Genomic DNA, 22,107 nt, shown 5'->3' with positions numbered 1-22,107 from the left:
GTCCGTCCGATCTGTCCAAGCCTAGCCAAAACCAAACCTCAGTCAAGTCATCCGTGTAGTACGAATCCCAGCCTGCAACAAGGTGCTACGAAGCCGGTAATCTAGAGGCCATCTACATCCGAGGTATGTATGAGTTCTTCGTCCTCCATTTACTTGATGAAGGAAGGGAAAAAATCCGTCTTGCTGGTGAGAGAGGATTGTTGTGGGCCAAGTATGTAGATGGAATGCTTGAACTTAGCGTTTAGTGTTGATGCTAGAGGATTTGTTCACAACTATCCTAGCTTTAGTCGTGAATTTGTTGATCGGATGAATTACATGATCACGACTTCGGTATTCTCAGGCTATTGGGGTTACGAAAAACCCCAGGTGTTTATGTCTCTACTGGAAAGAATAGATCCCAACGTCTCACATGATTGTTGGTGCTCCGCAGTAATAGAACCGGTGTTTGTAGTCTCCTTAGATGGATCTAGAACACGGTGGACATGCGACTGTTGTTTCTGGCAATGTGCAGCTTGGGACTTCTGCAATGATATTCACTTGACCGCTGCCAACTGGCCAATTGAAGATTAGTTGTGTGTTTATGAGTTATGGCATGTACTTTTTTACCTATTTTTACTAGGTTTATGTAAAATACATTTCATATAATATAATGTCTCTAGTTTTTCTTTATAAAGTAATCTTTATAAATATATCATTAACAACACTGTCTCCATAAAAGAACAATGCAAATGAAAAAGATACAATCAAAACTAGTTGAACTTTGCAAATCAAAAAGTGCGACTTAGTTCAACTTAAAATAACTTTGTAATTGAAACAGTCTAAATTAGTCGCAGTTTTATACGCTGTACAGTTACACCAAGATTTACAATTACACCAAGTCGTACAAAGTTTTCAAAAGTTATGAAGAAAGTGATCCGAATTTTATGGATCGTGTCTGGATGGTCCGCGAAATCGTCCTGGTTGGGTTGTAAATATGTAAATTTATGTTGGTTCCGTGGTCTTTTAATAAATTTTTCGATTTAATTAAAGATTTATCTATTTAAAATTCCGGGCAGTTTCGATCAGGAGTATGTGAGAATTTTTTTTTTCCGGGCAGGAGTACCGGAGCAATTGATTCTTTGGTTTAAGGAAAAAAATTACAAGGGTGGTGTTTCGCACGCGTTCAAGCATCCACACGTACGACGGTCATCTTATAAAACCCTCGCAACTTCTCAATCGGCCACTGGAGAACCAAAAAAAAGCCCAGTAATATATATGCAGTTAATCTCAGCCGTCAGATCATTCATCTGCAATCGTCACAGATCTTAGTCGTCGTCACAGATCACCTCTCTCTCATCGAGCCGTTCTCTCGGTGGTAAGTACCGAATCCGATTTTCGTTTTTCCATTTTTTTTTCGTTTATTCCAATTTCAATCTCTGCGTTCAGAGAGATTCTGGAGCCTTGCCTACATTAAGTGTTTGATTTTCGATTTAATTTTCGAATCGTTTTTATCTGAATCTTGAGAAACTTTTGTCTAGGTTTTGTACTTGTTCAATTATAGCGTTCGTTGTGTAATTCAAATGTTTTGGGGTTCTGTGCTGTGTAGATTCTAAAGATGATTATGATGATGGGCAGTTACGTTAGCAATCAAGCTCTAGTGTCTCAGAACTCGTTGAATTAGCTGATTCTATTAATCGAATAAGCTTCTTCTGCTTCTTCTTGTTCGTTTTACTTGTCATCTGTAAATGGGCTGTTTACATTCCACGGCTGGGAGAGAATTCTCGGGACATGAGAACCCTGTGAAGCTGGCCTCTGAGACAGCTTGTAAGTTTACTTGTCCTACACGTTTCTTTATCTTAGCTTAAATATCCTCAAGCATGAGCTTATTAAAGATAACTCTTTTATCCATTTGCCTTCCGCTGTATGACTTCTATTTAACTAATTTTTTTTTATGTTTTTACTGGCCATTTATTGTAATCCAAACAATTTGAAAAGCTATATCTTATTCAATAGTCTGTTTCATCTGCAACTTGCTTGATTATGTTTAATCTCGCGGCTTTGGCTTATTGTTTTTTTTTTTTTTGTCTTTACAGTTAGCGTGAGTGAGGTTGAAGCATTGTACGAGTTATTCAAGAGCATAAGCAGCTCAGTTGTTGACGATGGCTTGATCAACAAGGTAACTGATTATTGATAGCTGTTGATTGATTCGTTTGCACCTCGTGGCAGGATCTTGAAAGCTTGATGTATAGTATAGTGACGTAATATTAAACGCACTATTATCCGTAATATATATGTTGATAGTTGACTTGAATTATAATTCTTTTTCTTTTATTGGTTTGGTTTTGAAAGTTGAAAGTTGAAAGTTGAAAGTTGAAAGTTGAAGTTTTGGTGGCCCACTTGTGGTTTTTTTTTTACTTATTTCACGACCAACTTGTAATGCAGGAAGAGTTTCAACTTGCTTTGTTCAAGAACAGAAAGAAGGAAAATTTGTTTGCCAATAGGGTAAAAGTTCTTAAGCTTTCTCAGACCTTTCGAACTTTCTAGTTAATCTTAAAGACTGATCTTAGTACCCTCGTTTGCAGATATTTGATTTGTTTGATGTTAAAAGAAAAGGTGTTATCGACTTTGGAGACTTTGTAAGATCACTCAATGTTTTCCATCCTAATGCCTCTCTAGAGGAGAAAACAGACTGTAAGTCCTTACCTGTCGCTGTTCCTATGAAGCCTTGCCATGGTTTTTAGTCACGTTGGTCTCTATTTGATCTCAGTTACCTTTAGGCTATACGACATGGACTGCACGGGCTTCATTGAACGCCAAGAGGTATAAATTTCTAAGATGTTTCGTTGTGGAATCTAATCTATGTGTTTAGAAGATCTTTCAGTTTCGACTACTGATCATGAATGAAAATTCTTGATTTTGCATCATTTACTGAAGCCGCCTTCCAGGCATTTTAATTGTGTATGTGATTCTGGCAGGTGAAGCAAATGTTGATTGCCCTTCTCTGCGAATCTGAAATGAAACTAGCTGATGATACCATAGAAGTGATACTCGATCAGGTTTGTTGTTTATTACAACTTCTACTTATACCAAAGCAAAGAGTCTTTTATAAAACTCAAGCCTTATGCTTTTTTTGGCGTGAACAGACATTTGAGGACGCAGATGTGGACCGAGATGGAAAGATTTGTAAGACAGAGTGGAGTGATTTCGTAATCAAAAACCCATCTTTGCTTAAAATCATGACTCTTCCATATCTGAGGTAGGTTTACTTTTCTATGCACCTATTTAATTTATTAGTTTTGGTGCCAGTTTTTCAAGTCTGTGGACTTGAAATTTCAAATGCAGAGACATAACGACCACGTTTCCAAGTTTTGTCTTTAACTCGGAGGTGGATGAGATTGCGACGTGACCAAAAAAGTTGGGTTTATTGAGACCAAGTTGTAGCCTGGACCAAGAACACGACCGATTGTAACAGTGTTATGTAGTACCACTTTCTTGATTTTTTTTCTTTTATTTGTTCAATTTCAATGACAGTTTTTAATATACAAGTTGTCGTTCTAAGAAAAAGTTAAATACAAAATCTCATTTCTGATAGATGATAATAGTTTCTATGTAATTTTGTTTGGAAATAAGTTTTTTTTTTATTAAAACTGGAGAAATCTAAATTAAAATAACATTTAACGCATTTATTTTTTTTTTTCAATAAAAGTAATTTCAGCTCAATTTTGCTACGAAACAGAATAAACTAAAACCGAGTCAAACAAAAACTAGATGAGATAAACCGAAACTAAACCAGATCATCCCACCTACCAATAACCATTGGAAAACAAAATTTGTGACACATATCGTTATATTGACATTACATGGTTCTGATATTTTATGGAGAAGAAAGGAACTCAATTCGTTATCTGTTTTTAAAAAAACTAAAATTACATGTTATATTGTATGGTACAAACCCCAATTTGGCAAAACAAAAACATAATATGGTACCCTCTCTACAAGGAAGTTTTTAATGTTAGTGTACACCCTGGTCAAGTCATGCAGGTTTCTACAATTTATTTATACGAAAAGAACGGAATAGGAACTGAAGAACACAAAGTTGTGCAAATTTGACTATATGCCATCAAAAATGAAAAGGAGCCACAAATACTGAAAACATAAAAAATACATATTTAACACATGCAGATGGTATGATCTTCCTTGCATGTACTATCAAAACGGAACGGAGGTCAAAGTTGAAATAATAACTAAATCAGCAAGAGGTAAGCTCAACCGTGTGAAAAACAAAAGTAAATACTTTTCTAAACAACCTAACCATGATATGGAAGCATAGTTTTGTAACATTTATTAATTTCTTTACATTCCTCATCTTATTCTTTAGACTAAATCTTTTTAAATAACATTATATAACCCACATATCATTAGTTTAATATCAATTCAACTAAAATTTTGATACAATATATCATAAATAATAATTTAATGAAATTATGTAACATAATATAAAATTACATAAATTAAAAAAAAAAGATTTTAATTTATCATATATAATGAAATTCACACCAACTGAAATAAAATTAACTTTTTTTTTTTTTTACAAGTCATGAAACTCAAACTTAGAAAGAAAAAAATTACAAAATAGAGAGAAAACCACAATCGAGTACATAATACATATCCAATAAATTCAATCTAGAGAACAGAAGTCAGAAATTAATGTAATATAACAAATAATACAATAGCATGCAGAAGCTCAAACCACCAACGAGCTGCCATGTCAATGATATGGAAAACAACTGCAACCTTTGTTTCTACTTCAAACAAATCAAAACAATTCATGACCATTCTTTGAGATGACGTAACCGGCTCGAGCTTCAAATGCAAAAATGCATATAAATGTTTCATGCATTATACATGCTCTATCAAACATACTTGCCGAACAACTTTAACAAAAAAAAAATATCTTTGATTGGTATATTTTCTGTTTAAAAACCATAGTCCAAGTTAATTTTTTTAAAACTACTAAAATGCAAACATACAAATAACACTCAATATACTGGTGTAGACAAGAATAATCGATTAAAATAATCATACCGCCAACGAAATGAATATAAAAAGAAAGTTTACAAAAATTTATATCTTAAACCAAAAACAGTAGTCTTATATATTCATACATAATAGAAACACAAAATATGTTTTCGGTATTCTTTTTACAAAGGCATTATTTTAATTACATAATATATAAGCAAATATAACCAAAAAATATCACACTAAAGAAACAAAGAAAAGCAAAAAAAAAACAACAAAAATTGTTAATAATGTCGATTACTAACATTCTCGAAAACAACTATAATAATTTTGATTGAGAGTTCCTCTGAATAAAAACTTCATTCTGCACTATTTTATAAACTCTCACAAATGATCGAATCCGATTGATTTATGTATTTTATAGTTATAAAACTTAAATCATTATAAAAGCTTACAATTCATGATTAAAACATCAACAACACCAATAATTCGATCATTTTAGTTATATAATTGAAATTTGGCGTAAACAATATAATCATATTCACACCTAACTTAACATAAAAGAAAATTTACACTAAAACATATTTTTTTTATAAAAACCGATCCATCACATTCCGCGCGTAGCGCGGACCTCCCCTAGTACTTTTTATAATGATTTAATGACTATCTCTTTCAGACAAGCGTATATAATGGCCATAAAGTGGCTGAACAGTGGCTGGAAGATCTGCAGTTCAATATTTTTGTCTTTTTATGAAAAAACAGGAGATTTGCATGCAGATATCATCCGCTAATATTTGTTGGTGTTGATCAGTTTCTTTTTCTTTTTTTTTTGCCACTAAATAGTTTTGTTACAAACACTTAGCTTAAAACATATTTATCTAATTTTATAAATAATGTACGATGATTAGCTCAAATTATATAGCTCACATTAATACTATTTTGTCATTTTAAAATTATAAGCATGATGTCTAATCGCTGATAAAACACAAGATTTTCTAAGAAAGAATATATAAATCTTCCTACATAAATATCAGCACGGATAAGTAGTTAATAATTTTTTTATGTTTTAAAATAGTTAAAATATAGGTAAATGATTAAAATTTTGTAAATCTATTGAGAGAAGACAATTTTAAATGGACTCTTAACCGAGAACGAGTATTTATTGAGTTGTACGATCAACTAATTTTCATGACCAATTACCGTTTTAAAGATCCTACACCCACTAGTAGAAAGTTTTGTGGTGATAAGTTCAACCAAAAGTTTAATATTAACGTAACCTACCGGTTCTCCAAAAAAAAACTTGAGTACAAGTATCTTATCGAAAATTCTACAGACATTTCGGTCGATTCTACAACATCTCAGATCTTTATTTTGATATTTTGGTATAGTATTTATTGTTTTAATATATAATTTGTAGTTTTTAACTGCTTTTGCCATTTATAATTTATAATAATTTAATTTATCTCCTTGATATGTATTTTTCCTGCATGATCCAAATTTAGTTAATGTGAAAAAAGACATTTACTTAATATGAAATTCACATATTATGTCAATAAATTTTACGAGAATTGTAAAATGTCATTCATGATATTTCAGTCAAACAAACTTACATCAACATTGTATTGTATGACGTCATACTACATATCTTTATAGCTCTAGAGTATATCTGGTACATCTGTTTGGGAGAACTTAAGTCAAGGTTCAATTTTGTTGATGTGTTTTGAAACTAGATGTTGCATATAACCGATAAATGTTGCATCAAATACCATTATACCAACTGATTTGCATCAAGTGTGCTGCATCAAATTGTTATAGATGTTACGTTTGATCGTGGGCTTAAGCTCATGACTCCGTGTGGACTATGGTTTTAGGATGCATGATAAAGTGAGATTGGTAACCCTATGTTGCTTGCTTGTTTATAAAATATAATTTACTGAGAGACATGTGCAGAGGAGAAATTTAACGATTTTGGTTTATAGGCTAACTTGTCTTCTATTGGTTTACAATCAGATATATTTAGTCTCAGGTTTTACTATGTACAGTAAACCAAAGTAATCCAATTTTTTGGGCATATAGGTTTCGAACTTTGATTTCAGGAAAAAATAAGTATTTGTTCTTTTCCTATGAAGAAACAGGTCTGAAATTTTTATTTCAGAGATATATAGAACAAATAAATAGTTTTTTTTTGGCTAAAACAAATAAATAGTTCGGAAGACATTTAATACTATACAATAGTTTTTATAGGAAAATAATACTATACGATAGTTTTTATAGGAAAATAGGCTCATGCACCCTACTTCTTTCCCCTTACTTTTACTAGTATGTTCAATCCTTTTTCACAAAGTACACGCTTAAAGAATTTGACCGTCTGTATTGTCGTCTTCCTGCTTGATCGGAAGATAAGAGTAACCTTATTTCGAGTAACTATTGCAGAATCAAATTGGTCCCTAATCTTAAATAAAAAAGATCATAATCATTTGGATCATAATATACCCCACAAGAAAAGAGTTTGAAAAAAAAAATATTCCACAAATATTGTATTTCTAGAAAGAATAAACGTATTTTCATTTTCAATTCCAGCTGTGTTACACTTGCCAAACATCCTCTCGAAAATAATGTGAATTTTCTGATAAGCTGGCAAAAAGAGAACAATATTTAAAAGAGAAAATTACTAGGATCTAAAAAATTTTTTGTCACAAATATAGCTTATAAGAATAAAAATGACCAAAATAACATTTAATCTTTTATCAAAAAAGATAAATATACACTTATACTCAAATGGTAAATTAATTTAGACATTAGAGTTTAAAGTTAAAGGGTGGGGTTTAAGATTTAGGGTTTACAGTTTATGATTTAGGGTTTAGGGTTTAGGGTTTAGAGTTTAGAGGTGGGGTTTAGGGTTTAGAGTTAAGAGGTGGGGTTTAAGATTTAGGGTTTAGGATTTAGGGTTTAGGGTTTAGAGTTGGGAAATGGGGTTTTGGGATAAGATTTCAAATTTTGAAAAATAAAAAAAATTAAATTTTTCAAAAGATAAAATGCTATTTTGGTGATTTTAGTTTTTGAGAGCTATTTTTGTGACATAAACTTAGAAATATGCTATTTTGGAGATTTGTCCTATTTAAAATATGATTAAACTCTGATATCATTTGAATGGGAAGAAACATAACGAAACAAAATAAGCAAATTACAAAACGTAGAAAAATACAAGTTCCAGTTTAACATCAAAAGGATTTTTTCTTTTTTTTTGGCTTGCTTCTAATGTGATGAAAAAACAGAAACTTTGCTGCTGCTTCGCCTTTGGTGATTACAAAATGCTCCTTGTTTCTCTTTTCCAGTCCCAAAGCCATGATCTTCATTCCCCTCCCCTGCCTGTTTTGTCTTGAAATTCCCCTCACGGCTTGTGTAATTTGAAACCAAAAACTCTTGGAACATAGTTCTGTGTTGCCTTTGGTGGCTTGAGATTCCCATAAGTCATCAAGAACAGATGTGGAAACGTTGTCCCAAAGTAAGCCCCATCAATGTCTATTCATTATTTTAAGGAAAACCCAACAAAGATCAACAACTGCTGCACATACACAAACTCAAAAAAGATGATTGCTTATGCACAAGAATCAAACATCAGACATCTATATCGGTATGTTTTCAGAACCTGCATTTATAGATTTGTATCAGGATTGAAGAAGTGAAAGTGTGGGGAAAAAAAAAAAGGATACTGCCTTGATACTTTGATCGGGGGTAGTAAATGTCTTGGCATTTAGGGCAATATATCTTCACCGTGCTTGATCGAGGCAAATCCGATTGACCAACAGGAAGACAAGGTTGTCCACAGCAATAAACTCTAGGACACCTTCCAAAGTCGTAGTTTTTGTATTTATCTAACTGTAAGGATAAAAACCAATACATGAATCTTTTATGAGATGTTTAAAATAAGCAAATGGAGTACAAAAAGATTTGTTCTTGTTATACTACCATTGCAGCCAACCCTTTGGTTGTCAAAATGTAGCGAGCGTGAATAAGTCCATAAAGCATCTCAGCAGCTGACTCGATCAACTCATTCTGTTCCTCTGTAAACATCTCTCCTGTTGTTACCGACCCAATCCCAAATCATACATTCAAGAGAACATAAACCTAAAGGGAACCAAGCATTTTAACTTACCATGAGAAGATTCAACATCCAAAATCAAATCAAGAGCGTACTCGTAGTACGGGACTACACTGCTGAGTCCACACAAGTTGAAGTCATCTTGGATGTAATCATCATCAACCTCACCGAAGAACTCGTTCCCCCTAAGATTGCAGAACCAAGATATCCATGAGGTGTCTGAACCACTGACATCTGACTCTTCTTCACTGTCTGTGTCAGATTCATCTACCACCAATAAAGCAACAGGACAAGCACACAAACAGTTTCATCAGTTACAGCTAATGAACACAAGTGAAACAACCAATATCTCTACAATAAACAATAAGGCGTTTTGTTTGATTCAGTTATGTAAAGGCGTTTTGTTTAAATCAGTTATATAAAAGCGTTTTGCTTAATTCATAATTAGATTACCAAATAATAACATTCATTGATTCCCAGATCAGGAGACACATATCTTATTCTAAGTTAAGTCTCCGAGAAAGAAAAAAAACGAAAGGGAAGCTCACCGTCCGAAACGTTATTCTTGGAGAGAGAAGCAGAACGCGAATCTCTATGGTCATGCGGTTGCTTCAAGGAGTGCGACGACGCCGTAACGGTTCCTTTTCCTTTTCCGTTAACTTGATGAGACGTAGAAGAAGGCCGTTCAAAAGCTTGGTTGATCCGTTTGCGATCTGCAACCTCCGGTCTCGAACCAACCGTGCCTCTCTCTCTATACATGATTCTAAAATCTCTAACGAATCTCTCTCTATATATATAACTTTCAGATGCAGCTATTGTTCAACTTCACCAGGTTAAAATTGAGCTCTAGGGTTTTGAAATGAAAGCTTTTTCTTTCTTCTTCCTTTCTTTTCTCGAATCTTTGTTGTATTTTTCTGTTTCGCAAGTTGTCCTCTGTTTGGTACAGAGAAATATTTTTTTTCTATCAAATTTAACCGTTAGATTCTTGAAAACAAATACTTCTTTAAAAGAGGGGTAAAATAGGAAATAGAGGAATAAAGTATTATATATTCCTGGAGACGAGGGGGAGGAAGTGGAGCGGTGAATCGGCAGCCACTCAGAGAGAAAGTGGATACATGGAGTTCAAGTCGAGCCATTATCTTCTGGTTCACCACGTGCCAGTTCTTTACACGACGCTCGTAAAATACTCTCCGTGGCCCACATATATGTTTTTGCGTTTGCAATTTTTTTTTTTTTTAAAAGACATAAGAACAAAACAAATTCGGCAAGAATATCTAATTATCTTTTACCAGAAGAATATTCAATTTCTATCATTCCGTCACTTTCTCTAAAGAATCAGACCATCAATTTACCAATGGGAAAATTTATTGTATATACATAACAGAATATAAAATGAAGAATATAACCATACTACACTAATTACTATTTGATGGAACAATTTGGCACATTTTTGACTTTATTCTCTTTGGGAGTATGTGTCAGGTACGTCTAACATAATAAACGTATTATATCGTAATATGTATATTAAGTAAATAAGTATAGAAAAATATAAAAAAAATATACAAAAATAGCGTGCATTTGAGGAGGAGGAAGAACAACATGGGAAGAAGAGGAGAGGAAGAGAAAGTGGAGGGAGAAGGAAGGATGAGAAGGGAGGCGGTGGAGGGAGAAGTAACGAGGTAGAAGAAGATGAAGCTCCAAAAGATTATACTATTTAAATAAATAGAATAATATACTAGTATAAGTATTAGTAGCACATTGTTTTAAATACGTTTAATTAAAAGTACTATTTTCGATGACAAAAAAAAATGTACTATTTTATTTTAATAAATAGTATAGTATAATTTTTGTCCGATATTGTTTAAAAATCTGTTTAAAAAATTTTAAGCTAGCACTGATATAATTATTTGGTTGAATTATATTTGATCCAAAAGATATACATCAATAAAATTTGGAGGGGGAAAAGAAAAAAAAAGACAAAGAAAAAAAGAAAATGAAAAAGAAACAAAAAAAATAAAAATCAAGATTGTTCAAAAGGTAAAACAAGTAATAGTATAAAAAAAATATGCATAATATTCTAGCCTAATTGTTGCTATGGATATACACTTTATTTCTTTTTTTTGTTATGTACATGTGCCTCAATTTCCGTTTACCATTCTACTCTTCCACTGTATATACTAGGTTCATAGTCTCTGCGCACGCGCGGGGCCGGATACATTGTTGATATTTACTTGAAGAAAGCAGTTGAGAATCCAAAGCTCTTACATGATATGGAGTTTGACATCCCGTCGTGGTGGAAGGTGCTTTTGAAGATCTTGTTTGGTGTGATAGTCGATGAGAAAGAAGTGGTTCGTTATTCATGGTCATGTATTCATGGTGTTTTCTGTGGAAGCTTTTGGTGAGGTAGATATGTTTATATAGATGTATAATATGTGGTTTGTTTTCCTTAACCCTTTACGTTTGTTTCTATGGTTCATTTACTTATGGCCGGTAAATATTAAAATTGAAGGTTTGTTATTAATTTACTGTTTTTGGTTTTTTTTTTTGTTTTTTTTTTTCGAATGTTACTGTTTATGAGGACTATGTTTAATCTATATAGTTTTGCTATTGGATATAACGTTTCATGAGATTATCATTTATAAGTTCATATCTTAAAATGTGCTAATATAAATAATGTTTGTAGCAGAAATATTATTTTGACAAAAATAGAACGGTGGAAATTTGTTTTCCCAAAATTTAATTATTCTGAAAATTAAGTTTTTCTGAAAAATAAAAGAAAGGATAATTGGACATTTTTTTTTGAGACAGTTTTACTTCTAGAAATTCGTTTAATTATGTAGTTATCTAACTATTTATTTTATGGGTCCACTCGACTTGTGGAAATTTTTTTGTAGGTTTCTTAAATATTTGAATGTATAGTATTGGATATTGCAGGGTCATAAAGAGTGGGTGCATATCACTTATATGTTTCAATCCGGATGCTTTGTGTTGGACCACAATGTCTCTCTCGTCCATATCCTCTGTAAAGTCACCAACGATCAGACCAGCAATTTCATCAGTTTGAGGCATATCATATTGACGATCACGCTTTGACTTGCCTTTCAGTCTTTTGCTAAATTCCTGGCAGCTATCAGTTTCATGGATGTCTCTAGCTTTTCTGAAAATCTTAGTAAGACAGTTGTGCGTGTCCATTGTTTCTATCAGCGCTTTCACAATATTTGGATCTAGCTCACCAACTTTGGCTGTACGTTTCACTGTTGAAATTCTATTCTGAACCTCATTGGCGGTGTCGACAATGTAGAGTTGATTGAATTTAGGAGGTTGTTCTGCTTGAGGTACCAAAGAGCCAATCCTGTGTGCATTTTGCCCATGGATCCTGAACGTAAAAGGCCCCGTTTTGTGCATCACAGAATGATCAATCTGAGCTCCCATTGAAGTGAATGCAAGGATGGAGTTATATGTCCGGATATCGTGTTGGAAATGGGTAGAGGTAAGGAGGAGTGTTTTCAAGACATGAGGAGCTTCTGGTTCTGGTGGGAGTTTTACACGACCTTGTTGACAGCATATACTGAACAAAGGGGTCCGGTTTGGACCTGGTTCCCTTCTTTTCTTTTTCCCAAACCAAAGCATGGCAGAATGGGCATTCAAGGATCATATTAGATGACTGCTTAATCGTCTGTGGCGTCTTCCTAGCACGTCGGGTCCTGGATCCTGTGTAGACGGAAATTATAGAAGGTCAGTTACATTCAGTTGATGCTATTTGTAGTTATAGAGAGTATGTGATTTTCTTCATGACAGAAAGGAAGGATTTAAAAAAAGGAGATAGGGAGCTGTTCCATGGTGTGCATCTCCTAACTCACTTGGTTGTTTTGGGATTGTCCTTTTTGACAAGATTATAGCTCTCCGCATATCCCTTGCCTTTTTTTGTGTTTCTGTAGATATTTTAGTTGTTAGGCGTATTATGATTTCTTATTATTTGTGGATTCAGAAGGGAAGCTGACCTTTAAGGTTTGGATCTTCGGAAGTGGAGCCAATGATCATTGAGGCCGTTTCTGGTACAAAGCGTGTGTTTTCTTTGTGGCGTTTGTGACATTCAGCTATTGTTTCCTCTTGTGTTTTCCTTTTCCGCATCTTGAGCTTGTTTTGTTTTGATGTAAAATATTAGGATCGGTTTTGTTTTTTAGCAGTGTATTAGTAGTTCTTTTGCACTGCTGTACTCATCTGTTTAATGACAAAACGTTTACTTTAATGGTAAGGATTGCGTTTAATTTTCCCCTGCCGTTTTGTTACGTTATAAGCATGTTAAGATAATAAATGATAAAGCTATGGCTAAACAATTTGACTTGAGATTTCGGTTGCAGAAACTGCAGTAAGCTTTTTTTTTTTTTTTTTTTGACTAAACTGCAGTAAGGTTTTTAGAAAAGTAATTGCGACACTTTTGGTGTGCAAATTCTGTTTAAGCAGAGTTATAACTAAACTTGCTCTCAATGGATCACCTATCTAACCTTACATCTGATAAGCTAAAAAAAATTTCAATCATATACCATACCTCAAAGCTTCAACATGCAATTTACTCACTAAGATAAATAGTGTTCCGTATCCGCAGGAGGGTGTTAGTCACAATAATATTACCAGTGATATTGGGACTCCGTTTGGTTCACGTTTCATGCAGAACAAAGATGCTGGTTCATAAGTTTTTTATGTTTTATGAGATTACAGAAGTTTAAAACATAGTGAGTGGAATGCGTTAAACTTGGACGCGAAGAATAAGGTAAACCAGTAAGACGTAATATAGAATGGTAAATTTATTTAATTTAACTGAAAATAACACAAAGCATGAAAGTAACATATGAAAATGTGTTCATAAAAACAGGTAAATGAAGTGACATGTGGTTTTGATCCTTTTAACTAAGATCCTAGTGATGAATGAACTGTTATGAACTTGTAATCGAACTTTTTATGATCTATGAATGAGAAAGGGGAAATATTGTTTTACTCGAGAAACGGTTACAATAGGACAAACCAATGAGAGATTCTCTCACCTCACTACACAATGATCATCCAAATGATCCCCTCTCTCACAATATTCTCTCCGTACTTATACTACTACGACGCTATCAAATGTGTGACCTCATAGTAGCCAGCTCATAGCGACATCCCATGTGCCTTTGCCGGTGAGTCATCACTTCTTCACTACCTTTTATTCTTCTAGAACTTGCCCTTCAAGTACCAACACTCTTTGGGCCACAACTCTTCATTCGTTTCCTCACTTCGTCTGGGCCTTACGTCTCGTGTACTGATAGAGAGTCGGTGGGTGATTGGCCTCATACGTATCATTACCCTTCCCTTCCAAATTGACCTTGTCCTCAAGGTCGAAGTAAGGAAACTGCTTAAGGATGGTACTCTTCCATTCCCAAGTACAATCAAAGGCTGGTAAACCCCTCCATTTGACTAACACTTCCTCCTGTCAAGTCCCCTGATTGACCCTTGTGTCCCAAACTTCTTCTGGTTCTGCTTCCAGCACCCCCTCACTCGAGAGATGAGTAGGGAGTGGGTTAAACTCTTTTATCTCTCCAACGACCTTCTTAATCTGAGAAACATGGAAGGTGTTGTGAATCTTGGAGCCCGCTGGTAATTTCAGACGGTAAGCTACTGGTCCTACCCGCGCTTCAACTTCAAAAGGACCATAGAAGCGGGCCGCTAACTTCTCATTTGCACGCCGTGCGAGTGACTTCTGACGATAAGGTCTTATTTTGAGGAAGACCATATCACCAACTGCGAACCCCACTTCCCGACGATGCTCGTCGGCTTTCAACTTCATCACCTGCTGAGCTTTGTTGAGATGCTCACGAAGGAGTACCAGAGCAGCATCTCGGTCCTGCAGTTGTTTCTCGAGCTCTGCATTCACAGTCGAGCCTGTTTCGTACGTCACCCATGTAGGAGGGTCTCTACCATACAAAGCTTTGAATGGTGTCATTGCGATCGCTGTGTGGTAAGAAGAGTTGTAACTGAACTCCGCCCATGCCAAATACTGAGACCATGTTTTCGGTTTATCGCCTGCGAAGCAACGGAGATAGGTTTCCATTCCTCTGTTGGTGACCTCCGTCTGTCCATCCGACTGTGGGTGATATGCCGTGCTTAGACAGAGCCGTGTTCCGGAAAGCCTGAATAGTTCCTTCCAAAAGAGGCTGGTAAAGACCTTGTCTCTATCTGAGACAATGGTGCGCGGGAACCCGTGAAGTTTGATGATCTCTTGCGTAAACACCATTGCGACGTCCGGAGCGGTAAAGGGGTGTTTCAAGCCAATGAAGTGACTATACTTAGTGAGTCTGTCAATCACCACCATTACTGTGTTGTAACCCGCTGATTTCGGTAGCCCCTCCACGAAATCCATAGCAATGTCCTCCTACACTTGCACCGGAATTGGCAAGGGTTGTAATAAGCCACCGGGAGCCAGCGTGGAATACTTGTTCCGTTGGCACACTTGACACTACGCTACATAGCGTCTGATGTCTGTGAGCATTCCCTCCCAAAAGAACAACTCACTGATTCTTCTCTGTGTTCTGTTAACGCCACCGTGACCCCCCATCTTACTGTCATGGAACTCAGATAGTATGAGACCCACTAACGGTGATGTTTTTGGAACCACGAGCTTCCCATTCCGCAGTAACCTCCCTTGGACTAGAGTGTAACCCACATGACTAGCAGAATCCGCTTGCAACTCAGCCATGATCTTCTTCAACTCAGGATCCTTATCGACGGCGCTACTGATCTCCTCCAATTGAATAGCAGCCGGTACGGATACCGCAAACACTTCTGCGACCATAGCCTTACGCGACAACGCATCCGCGGCTTTGTTCTCCAATCCAGGCTTGTAGTGTATCTCGAAATCAAACCCCAATATCTTCGAGAGCCAGCGTTGGTAATCCATATTGATTTCACGCTGCTCCAAAAGGAATTTGAGGCTCTTTTGGTCTGTCCTGACAATGAAGTGTCTTCCAAGTAGGTAGTGGCGCCATTTCATCAACGCGAATACTATCGCCATCAGCTCTCTTTCGTAGACCGACTTCAGTTTCTGACGCTCAGTAAGGGCCTGACTGAAATATGCGATGGGTCGTTGTCCTTGCATTAAGACAGCTCCCAAGCCCACTCCTGATGCTTCAGACTCTACCACGAACACTTCGTTGAAATCAGGGAGAGCCAAGACCGGTACTGTCGACATTGCTATCTTCAACTTTTGGAACGCGTCTCCTGCTGCAACACTCCAAACAAACCCCTCCTTCTTCAGCAGGATCGTTAATGGTCGAGCAATGTCACCATATCCCCTTACAAACTTCTGGTAGTAACCCGTGAGTCCTAAGAATCCTCGTAAAGCCTTGACGTTGCGAGGTTCGGCCCAATCCATCATTGCCTTCACCTTATTCATATCTGCTGCTACCCCCTCTGCAGATATAATGTGCCCCAGGTACTCGACGCTACTGCTACCAAACGTGCACTTCTTTCGATTAGCAAAGAGTTCCTGCTCCTCCAAAATCATCAGCACAATAGCAAGGTGTTGCTTGTGTTCCTCCACGCTTCGACTGTAGATGAGGATGTCGTCGAAGAACACGAGCACAAACTTACGCAAGTATGGTCGAAAGATGTCATTCATCAAGGCCTGAAATGTGGCCGGTGCGTTAGACAATCCAAACGGCATTACGAGGAATTCGTAATGTCCGTCGTGAGTTCTAAACGCTGTCTTCGGAACATCTTCAGCTCGCACCCGTATCTGATGGTAGCCCGATCGCAGGTCTATCTTGGAGAAGATGGTTGCACCATGGAGCTCGTCCAGTAACTGATCGATCATCGGGATCGGGTATTTGTCAGCGACCGTGTATTTGTTCAATGCCCTGTAATCTACGCAAAAACGCCAGCTCCCATCTTTCTTGCGTACCAGCAATACTGGACTGGAGAAAGGGCTAGAGGTTTCTTGAATAATCCCTGCTGCTAACATAGAAGCAATCTGTTGCTCAATCTCCTCCTTCTGAGCATGCGGGTAACGAAACGGTCTTATGCTGACTGGTTTAGCGCCGTTTTCCAAGATAATCGTATGCTCGCGTCCCCTGGAAGGAGGGAGACCGCGCGGTTCAGAAAACACTTGTGTGTACTGCTCTAGCACCTCTTTCAACTCCTCTGGCCAGGCTACGGGAAGTACAACATCTTCACTTGCGCGTAGCCCGCCAAACTCTAGCAGAACGCCTTCACCTTCTTTCTGCAATGTCTTCCACATCGACTTCAAGGAGACAGAAGCAGAATGAAGGCTCGGATCGCCCTGTAGAATTATCTCCTCCTCTCCGTCGTGGTATCGCATGCATTGGAGCTTCCAATTAACGTTAACGTCTCCCAAGGTGTCGAGCCATTGAACACCGAGGATCACGTCAGCAATGCCCAACTCGAGTGGTAAGAAGTCAGTCACCACCACGTAGCCGGGAAGGCGTAACTCTAATCCAATAATGACCCCTTGTCCTTCGAGAGTGGCACCGCCTGCGACCATTACTCCATAGCTCGCGACGGCTCTCTTCTGGAGGTTCAGCTTGGTGACGATCTTTTCCGAAATGAAATTGTGCGAGGCACCGTTGTCGATCAAGATGACCACCGCTTCACCGTGGATCGTACCGCGGACCTTCATCGTCTTAGGAGAAGACAGACCCACCACCGAGTTAAGTGACAGCTCTGCTACCTCCGCCTGCATTTTAGTAGGGTCGTCTTCTCCATCCCCCCATTGCTCCTCCGCCATTTCAATCTCTGTTCCATCCTCCATCACCATAACGACTAGCATCTCCGCTCGTGCGCACACGTGTTTGTACCCGAATTTCTCGTCGCACCGGAAGCACAACCCATCGCGCCTCCTCTGCTCTATTTCCGCCGGTGTAAGGCGACGGAACGGAGGTTTGAGTCGGCCATGGTTGTTCTTGCCTCCCTCGCGAGGTGTGTTTGGGAACCCTTTAGGCCCATTGGTATTAGTAGCGGGCTTGTTCTTCATGGGGTTGGGCCCGGTACTCGTTCGTGGGCCTGATGGGCTTGAGAAGGGTTTGTGGTCTCCGCTAGTTTTCTTCGTCGGCGACTTGTCGGGCTCTTTGTCGTCATCCGGTGGGTCGTCGGCCATCGACCACTCCTCCACCATTTTTGCCGTAGTCATCAACTTTTCCAACGTCTCCGGCTCAAACATCCTGACACCGGCGCGTATGCGATGCTTCAGCCCTTTTTTATACGTCATCTTCAACACGGTCTCTGAGATCTCAGGCGAGTTCGTGGCGAGAGCCAAAAAATCTCGGTTGTAAGCTCGTACAGATCCTTCCTGATGCAAGGCGAGAAGCCTTTCTCCGGCAGAGGTATCATGCATCTCGGAGTACTGGGTCAGTAAACGCCGGCGTAACTGCGCCCAGTTGTGAAATGGGTTTCGGTCACGCTCCCAATGATACCATAGCAGGGCCTCTCCGACAAAGCACAGACGCACCGCACGAACCTTCTCCTCGTCCGTGAGATCGATAATCTCAAAGTATTGTTCCACTCGCAGGACCCATTCCTCGGCGTCCTCACCGTTAAACGTCGGCATCTCCATCCGACGGGATAACGGGTGGAGCTTACCTCCTACGTACTCCCCTTGGAAGGCGTTGTCCAGAGGAGATGCTCGTGACCGCAGTCCTCCCTCCCTCAGCGGACTCAACGGTGCTTGAGACGTCCCGATCTGGCTTTTCTCACCTCCGAAGGTTCCTCCTCCCAACGAAACAGAGGGACTACCCACAACAGGGGAGAGAGGGCCCTTCCTGGTATCTTTCAACCGACGACGGTACTCCTCTTCCTCGTTGTACCTCTGTTCCATGCGGTCGAGTATCTCCAGCTTACTCGACTGTAACGACATCTGTTGCTGCATCGTCAGGATCGCTTGCTCGATCAACGACATTCGGGACATGTCTTGTTCCAACGCCGCGATCTTACTCGCGTTCTGACTAGCAAGATCCAGCTGTGGATCGTTTTCGGTTCGCTTTGGTGCCATGTTGTGGTGGTGTGGGGATCGAACCTGGCTCTGATACCAAGTTTATAGAAATGGACTGCGTTTATAATGGGTTTAGAAATTACTTGGTATCATGAACATGAACTCTTAAAGGAATTAAACTGTTGGCTTGTGACCCATCATCAAAGTGACAAACTCATTGAGTAAACAACGATGGAAGCAATTGGGGCAAGCCGTAATAGGCACACATTGGTGGCAATTGATTTCTGGTGTCATCTTTGCTTGTGATTGATGGTACACCTTCTTCATGTGAAGCTCCATTCCCTTCAAAGATGTCCGAATGGTACTCCAGATAGTCTCAAGAGTGGCTACACCATGTTCATTTTTGAGCTTTGTCAAATATTTCTTTCCTTTTTCAGTTGTACCCAAGCTCATCAATAGAACACCGTAAATGAATCTGGCTTCCTTATGTCCACGCTTTGCAGCTACACCGGAGATGGTGCAAACCAATGTAAATCTTATTTTTTTCAAAGTATTCAACTATACCTTGCACGTAATGAGCATCCACGTTGTCTCTCTTCAAGCAACTCTCCATGAGACTCTTGTAGTACTTAGCTCGACGTGGCTTCTGGATCAATGGCTGGAGATTAAGATCCTTGGCTACAAGGAAGTTCTCAAAACCTATGTTGAGCTCCTTGCAACTGAGGCTGACGTTGACGTAATCCACCGGTGAGGCTACACCAACTTTGCTACAATGAGGGAAAGCATGTCGCTTGGCATATTGTTTAGTCTTAGGACGTTGGGATTTGGATCCATGATCAGAGATTGCAGGTATGAGTTTTTTTGGTTTTCGTGGTGTTAGTGAAGATGATGGTGATGCTAAATATTTATAGGAACAGATGAGCATATGTGACTTTTTGGTTTACCTTTTGTCTAACTTAAGATTACGGATTGAAAGGCAATTAGATTGGTAATTTTAATTGTTGTAGTTAATGTATCAATTATTATTTCAGTTACGAATATGTGAATAATTGGTTTTTTAACATAGAAATAAACGGCTCATTTTTCTTCTTTTATTGGAAATTAAGTTTTTAACTTTTCTCAGAAAATAAGCTTGAACTATAATATTTTACATAATAATCTTCTAGCAGTTGGCGAATTCATTTAATTAATCAAACTAAAAATTTTATTAGAAGAAACATGGTTGATTATTTAAATTCCAATGTATTCCGATGAAACTGGTTACAACCTGGCGATTAATTTTGTATATCATAGAACGTATCAAAATAGTTTCTATCAAGGTTCTAAAAATCGGTCTAGGCGGTGCCTAGGCCCCCGCCTAGGCGGCAACTCAGTCCTATCCGAAACGATTTTCTTAAAATCCGATTTATACCGATTTATATGACTCAAATTGGATTAAAATGTTCTAAATCGGTTAAAATTGGTTAAAATCGATCTAAAATTGTATATATATATTAAATTAAGAAATAATATTATTACAAATCTACAAATTTGTCTACTTTCTTCTGTTTTGTATATCTAATTTTGATAATTCATCACAATAATTTTATAATTAAACTTAAAAACTAAAATATGTCCTATAAATGTATAAAATATATAAAATAAATCAATAATTTGCTAACGCCTAGGCCCCGAATAATCCGCCTAGTTGCTAGTCTTCTATAAAGCGCCTAGTTACCGCCTAGCGATTTTTAGAACATTACTTTCTATATTCATCTGATTTATGTAACTAAAAATTGAAAATATATGTGACTTTTGGATCAATTAATTTTGTATAACTGTTCAGGCGTTTAGTATTTCTTATAAGAACTACTTTAATTCAGTATTTTATTTTTTTTAATTATCAAATTAGTCAATCATGGGCCAAATTATCTATCATGTCTGTATTTCTTTTTAAAAACATAATGCATCGGAAAGTCCCAAAAGATGGACATAAGATAACTATTTGCAAACAGCTATTCTTCAAGTTTTCAAGCAGATATCTAACCTGAACAAAAGAACTTCTTCTACCCTGAACAACAACAGTTTCAAAGATAAACAACAATATTGATCTTCCAAAAGTCTAACCACACAAAGAAAGTAGAATACCACTTGTACATTTTGAATCAAGTCAAGCCCGTCAACGATTTATTAATACTCCAAAAGGAGATAAAATGTCTGAGAAGAAAGTAACGACAAAAGGAAAAGTTTGAGAGTCTATTTAAAAAAAAAACCAAAAAAACTGCAGACGGGCTGATAGGAAGAAATACTTCCAACTACTCACTGCTAAGCTTGCGTTTCTTCTGAGCTCCTTCAACCTCAGGTGGATTCGCTTCAGCATATTCCACACCAGTCCTGTTTCCCAAAACAGATTGCCCAGAGGATGAGGCTGCCAAGGTTACTTCAGCTTCACGGTTTGGAAGGATGTTGTCATCGTGCTCCTGTGATACATGAGTGTAGTTTTGAGAAAAAAAATGCAAATACTAAACATATTGAATTGTAAAAGCACACAACCTTTCCACAGGTTTCCAACGTGTTGTACTCAGTGATGGTGGAGACAGTGAATGTACGGTGGTTGGGTGTAAAGTTGAAGGGCGTAACACGGATCTGAAACACAAACTCCTTTCCTGCTAACTCTTCAAGACATCTTGGGAGCTCATCACCTTCACCGTTTGGATCCTGGTCAGAGTGTGATAAAAAGATTAATTACTTGAAAGCCAAAAAAAAATGCTAATGTTTAAGGAAAAAAGAGAGCACCTCGTCCAGGGCAAGAACATCGGCCTCCTTTCCTGTAAGATTTGTCATTAGAAACGCACACAAAGGCATACGAATACCTGCTCATCGGAGTTGGAGATAAATGCGTTGAGCTCCCCTATTGAGACAGGTTCCTTCCTCTTGATTCCTTCTAGAGTGTCCACACAGGTAAAAGCTAGAGATGATGCAGCTCCGACACTGCATTTAGTATGTTTTTGTAACATTACGGATAGAAGAAATTTGTTATAACTTGAGTATG

General features: G+C 37.6%; 3 protein-coding genes across 4 annotated transcripts; 1 reads left to right on the top strand and 2 right to left on the bottom strand.

Annotated features, from left to right (window-relative positions):
* The first annotated feature begins 1,224 nt into the window (after positions 1-1,224).
* Positions 1,225-3,585, top strand: LOC106324935 (calcineurin B-like protein 9). Its single transcript, XM_013762941.1, has 9 exons — positions 1,225-1,354; positions 1,586-1,803; positions 2,073-2,155; positions 2,422-2,481; positions 2,562-2,670; positions 2,747-2,799; positions 2,955-3,035; positions 3,123-3,235; positions 3,322-3,585. The coding sequence occupies exons 2-9, from the start codon at positions 1,725-1,727 to the stop codon at positions 3,383-3,385; spliced, it is 642 nt and encodes a 213-aa protein (XP_013618395.1). The 5' UTR covers positions 1,225-1,354; positions 1,586-1,724; the 3' UTR covers positions 3,386-3,585.
* A 4,537-nt stretch (positions 3,586-8,122) lies between these two features.
* Positions 8,123-10,062, bottom strand: LOC106324841 (casein kinase II subunit beta). 2 transcript variants are annotated; one of them, XM_013762831.1, is made up of 5 exons: positions 9,649-10,062; positions 9,155-9,367; positions 8,968-9,077; positions 8,712-8,877; positions 8,123-8,520 (listed from the first exon to the last, which is right to left on the bottom strand). In XM_013762831.1, the coding sequence occupies exons 1-5, from the start codon at positions 9,857-9,859 to the stop codon at positions 8,390-8,392; spliced, it is 831 nt and encodes a 276-aa protein (XP_013618285.1). In that variant the 5' UTR covers positions 9,860-10,062; the 3' UTR covers positions 8,123-8,389. The 2 variants fall into 2 exon arrangements, with proteins under 2 accessions (XP_013618285.1, XP_013618286.1); XM_013762832.1 differs by having other exon boundaries at positions 8,968-9,062; positions 9,649-10,061.
* Positions 10,063-15,590: 5,528 nt separating this feature from the next.
* LOC106324252 lies at positions 15,591-19,136 on the bottom strand. Its single transcript, XM_013762252.1, has one exon. The coding sequence runs from the start codon at positions 19,134-19,136 to the stop codon at positions 15,591-15,593; it is 3,546 nt and encodes a 1,181-aa protein (XP_013617706.1).
* Positions 19,137-22,107: the final 2,971 nt, after the last annotated feature.

This window comes from Brassica oleracea, chromosome C2 (assembly GCF_000695525.1).
Source record: "Brassica oleracea var. oleracea cultivar TO1000 chromosome C2, BOL, whole genome shotgun sequence".
NCBI classification, from domain to species: domain Eukaryota; kingdom Viridiplantae; phylum Streptophyta; class Magnoliopsida; order Brassicales; family Brassicaceae; genus Brassica; species Brassica oleracea.
Note: the sequence above shows the minus strand (reverse complement) of the source record. Positions and strands in the feature narration are given on the sequence as shown.

What these genes read in the sequence shown, in the direction of transcription:
- LOC106324935 (XM_013762941.1), top strand. Translation starts at nt 1,725, where the DNA reads ATGGGCTGTTTACATTCCACGGCTGGGAGAGAATTCTCGGGACATGAG. An exon ending in ACGATGGCTTGATCAACAAG is followed by an intron (nt 2,156 to 2,421) that starts GTAACTGATTAT and finishes CTTGTAATGCAG; the next exon opens with GAAGAGTTTCAACTTGCTTT. An exon ending in TAGAAGTGATACTCGATCAG is followed by an intron (nt 3,036 to 3,122) that starts GTTTGTTGTTTA and finishes TGGCGTGAACAG; the next exon opens with ACATTTGAGGACGCAGATGT.
- LOC106324841 (XM_013762831.1), bottom strand. Translation starts at nt 9,859, where the DNA reads ATGTATAGAGAGAGAGGCACGGTTGGTTCGAGACCGGAGGTTGCAGAT. An exon ending in CAAGAATAACGTTTCGGACG is followed by an intron (nt 9,368 to 9,648) that starts GTGAGCTTCCCT and finishes TATTGGTGGTAG; the next exon opens with ATGAATCTGACACAGACAGT. An exon ending in CCGATCAAAGTATCAAGGCA is followed by an intron (nt 8,521 to 8,711) that starts GTATCCTTTTTT and finishes AATAATGAATAG; the next exon opens with ACATTGATGGGGCTTACTTT.
- LOC106324252 (XM_013762252.1), bottom strand. Translation starts at nt 19,136, where the DNA reads ATGGCACCAAAGCGAACCGAAAACGATCCACAGCTGGATCTTGCTAGT.